This window comes from Selaginella moellendorffii, unplaced genomic scaffold, assembly GCF_000143415.4.
Source record: "Selaginella moellendorffii unplaced genomic scaffold, v1.0 SELMOscaffold_89, whole genome shotgun sequence".
NCBI lineage: Eukaryota > Viridiplantae > Streptophyta > Lycopodiopsida > Selaginellales > Selaginellaceae > Selaginella > Selaginella moellendorffii.
Genome location: NW_003314350.1, coordinates 11,908 through 16,381, shown reverse-complemented (window position 1 = coordinate 16,381; position 4,474 = coordinate 11,908). Strand labels below are relative to the sequence as shown.

Here is a 4,474-nt window from a genome sequence, read left to right as displayed (position 1 = left end):
TTCACAGAAATCCTGATGGATAGTTCAGCATTACAAGGCAAGACATGTTGCTCAAGGATATTCACAAGTTCCTGGAGTGGATTTTGATGAGATGTTCTCACCAATTGTGAAGCAAACAAGTATCAGAACGCTTTAGTGGAGTTTGGTTTGCACGCACATCACATAGACGTAAAAACAGCCTTCCTTAATGGGAACTTGAAGGAGGAGATATTTATGTGGCAACCCCCAGGCTTTGAGCTTTTTGGATCACAGCGCTTCAAACTCGTTTGCAAGCTTCACAAGGCTCTTTATGGCCTTAAGCAAGTTTCCTGTCAGTGGTATGAATGTTTGGATTCTTTTCTTACGGGTCTTGGTATGTAGAGGTTGAACAGCAATGGAAATCTATATCTTCTTTAGTAGGGGATCACTTTGTTGTGATGGCAGTTTATGTGGACAATGGTTTGATTGTCAGCAATAATGACACTATTTTGAAGGATGTGAAGGTCAAGCTCATGGATAGGTTTGTGATGAAGGACTTAGGAGCTGTACAGCAGCTGTTAGGGATGAAGCAGACAGGACAATCACCCTCACACAGCGCCAATATGTGAAGAAGCTTCTCAACCAGTTCAACATGACAAGTTGCAAATCCGTGGCTACACCAGTCATCACTGGCATCAAGTTCATAAGCAAGATGGATGATTTATTTGATCAGCCCTCGGTCTACTGATCACTTGTTGGAGGACTACTCTACCTCGCCAACATGACTCGCCCCGACATCTCCTTTGCTGTTGGTCTCCTCAACCGATACATGCAATCTCGCCCCGACATCTCCAAGTTGTTATCATTGGCAGATGGCAAAGAGAGTTTTGAGGTATTTGAAAGGAACAGCTGCTCATGGATTGGTTTACAAATGCTCAAATCAGTCCAAACTTGTTCTTCAAGCTTACTGTGATGCATTGGGCTTGGATACACAACATTCAACCTCCAGAATTTGCTGCACAATTGCTGGTGCTCCGGTTTCATGGGGAAGCAAGAAGCAAATGATGGTTGCTCTTTCCAGTGCAGAAGCAGAGTACGTAGCTACCAGTACAGCAGCAAGGGAGATCATCTAGCTTCATCGATCACTTGGAGAACTCAATCAACAGCAATCAGATGTGACCATTCTGCATTGCGACAGCAGAGGTGCAATCGCCATGTCAAAGAATCCTATGTTTCATGCTTGTACGAAACATATAGACATGAAGCATCACTTCATTCGCGAACGTGTAGCAGCTGGAGATCTTCACCTGGAATATGTTCCTTCACAGTATCAATTGGCAGACCTTCTAACCAAGCCACTTTCAGAGCTCACATTCATCAAGCTAAGGAATCAACTTGGAGTGTCAAGTGCCCTCAGCTTGAAGGGGGAGTGTAGGAATAATGATGAACATGACAAGCAAGACAATTCATATCAAAAGCAGTCCAAATCGTGATTAGATCTCTAGTGATTTCCGATTTGATTGAAGTTGTATATATATATACAGCCATACATGAATCAATGTGGGTGTTGAAGTGAAATCTGTTGTTCTTGCTCTGCTTTTCTTTCATGATCTTCTTGTTTGCACGTTACAAGAGGCTCTTTGTGTTGAAAAAACCTTGTTTTGTGTTATTTCGCAGAGACTGCACCATTGGACTTGTGCATGGATTTCTTTCTATCCAGTCCGAAGCTTGCTTATTGAATCTCCTTTTCAAGCCATAGGCAATGGTGGAGCTAGGCAACTCGTCGTGGAAGCACTCTGGGAGGGTTAACTGGGAGAATGAAGACCTCCACACAATTACGGGATTGTCAGTGATTCATATGCTTCTTGCAGAAGACCAAGGAGGGCAAAACTGGTCGAAGCCAAGGGTTTGGGAGATTGCTTGTCCGAGCAACAGGTGGCCTGGTTTCTTATTCTCTTGGATGCTAGGGAGCTGGACCTGGCATGCTATGCATGAGCTCCTCGGCCTCCTCCAGCCCTCCAGACTTGGTGAGAACGTCCACAAGGCAATGCTTGAGATGGAATGACTCACTTGTAGCGCTATGCCTCGTGGAACATCGCTCACCTTAAAGGAAGGATTGCATTCCAAGGAATCTGCTTTAGATTGGAGGATGAAGGGCTGAATGTTTCCATTGGAATCTAACGATTGAGAAGATCTTCTTTCAAATAGATGTGATACAAACTCACTTCTGGTTTCTGTTTTTTCTCTTGCAGGCATAGTCATAACTGGTGGCATTTAGAGCTTTGTCATCTAGAGGGTGGTCCAGCTGAGAACGTGCTACGCATATTTGACACCCGTATATGGGGAGACCACGAAAGAGCTGAAAGGGATACATTTGCGGTAAGCTCTCTTAACAGAAAAATCCAACACTAAGTAATCAATAATGTGCAGGTGAGCTTAAATGCGTTGGAATTTTTGCTATGTCTTCAAGTAAACAGATTTGGAGATCACATCATGAAGCTCTTTGTGGACAAGGTACGTGGGCTGGCGGCAATTTTTGAACTTATATTTTCCTTACTTTTTGTGTTTAGTCCACATGATTTTCTGGTCCTTTGGTCACTGGTTCGAAGCTCTTTATTGCAGAGGCCAAAAAATTACTCTCATATTTGAATCAACGGTGAGAAATGTTGTCAAAGTGACCTCACTCTGATTCTCATCAGAGCATAAAGATTCACCAAACGATAGTCTCAGTAATCAATGCTGATTTAGTTTGTGCTTGTGTGCTCTAAGTTGTGTTCGTTATTTTCGACCTGTCAGATTGCTTCGGCATTGTATGAGTATGGTTCTGGCAACGAAAGTGCTGTCTCTTCACTCTTGGGATCAAAATTTAGTGCTAGGGGGCTCAAGGTTTGCCTGTGCATTCATTGTCCTTGCTCTGCTCTCCCAGGTGATTGGAGCCTCGAATGAACAGATGAGAGTATTTGGACATCTGTGGGCAACAGCAAGCTCAAATCTGATGGTAACTTTGGTATGTACAGATTGATAATGGAATATTCACTATATAAGTATTATATTTTTAGAGCATATAGCAAATTGGTTACCAACAGGTTTATGTTTACTGTCCGTACCTACTCGATGGGATGTTTTTGCAGAGGCTGATCCAATCCCCAAGAGCAATTACATTTACAATCTGCCAGAACATATGACACAAATCACAGGAATATTCCAAGAATATTTTATGGCTTTAAGGCTGTAATGCATTAAGGGTTGGGAGATTGGCCTAGGGTTTACTCCTTGTTAATTTTATAGGTATTGGAATAACATGTTTTTTTGGGGATGGCAAATGAGTGGGATATAGATCTTGATGAGGTGTATGGTGTTAGTGATGACAATCATGATGATGAGGAAAAAACTCTTGATGGTGTTGTAGTATAGTATAGTCACTAGATTATTGAGGTTCAGAACGTCATTAAGAAGGTTAAGGATTCCATCAATTTCATTAAAGATTTCTTATTTCATATGAACCTTGAAGGGTTGAATCAATCTCATATTCGTGATTACCATTGGTACATTAAACATGTCAAGAATTATAGTATTGTGGAATAGAAGTTATCACTAAATATTTGTGATAGATAAGAAGTTGATTCTTGGTTGACATTGTGGGAAAGTTGTTGGTCTCACAATCCTTGTGAGGATAATGTGAAAATTTATTTATTTTTATGACAAAGCTGACAGGCCATACTTCTTTGTGGTGGAAGAATTACATCAAAGTTAATTCTAAGTGAACTTCTTAAAGTGATTTGAAAAAGATTTTTTACGCTTCATTTGTCAAAAAGTTTAAAAATGTTGATCTCATAAACCAGCTACTAGAGATCAGGCAAAGGACTTTATCTTTGGATGCATATGCCCATCAGTTCTATGATCTTTGCCTTAGTTTTATAAGTACCTTTAATGAATTGTTAAAGGTGCAATGTTTTATCAAAGGTTTGAGCTCAATGGATGTGCACCAAAAGGTCAAGAAGGATTTTCTAAAAACATTGACTGATGCTATTATTAAGGTTTAGATCTTTTCTCCAAAACCATTAGTCAACTCAGTCAACTCAGGTCAATGGGATGGTCTATGGGGTAGTCAATGTGATGACCAGCCTACCAATGTTTCATATTCAGGGAAGAAATACCCATTGCATGGCTCAAAATATGGAGATGGCAATAAGGCTAAGAAATTTCATTTGGACCACGGAGAAATGGACAAGGTAAAGGGTAATTGTTTTCATTGCCACAAAGCTCAACATCAAAGTAAGGATTATTCTAAATGGGTTAACAAATGCTAAAGTGATTAATAAATAATGATAAGCAATAATATGAGTGATATTGTTATTAGGGTTCTGTTGCTTCAAGTTAGGCATTCTTTCACAGTCATGAGCCACAAAGTTTGATATTATACAATGGAATTGGCCTACTTGAGATAAGGAGTTGTATGTTGTGAAGGAATGGCAACATTATTTATATAGATTAGACTTCCACTAAAATAGTGAAA

General features: G+C 40.3%; 1 protein-coding gene across 1 annotated transcript; it reads left to right on the top strand.

Moving 5' to 3' along the window:
* Positions 1 to 739: 739 nt before the first annotated feature.
* Positions 740 to 1,451, top strand: LOC112341727. The gene is made up of 2 exons (XM_024662327.1): positions 740 to 850; positions 1,125 to 1,451. The coding sequence occupies exons 1-2, from the start codon at positions 740 to 742 to the stop codon at positions 1,449 to 1,451; spliced, it is 438 nt and encodes a 145-aa protein (XP_024518095.1).
* The last annotated feature ends 3,023 nt before the right edge of the window (positions 1,452 to 4,474 follow it).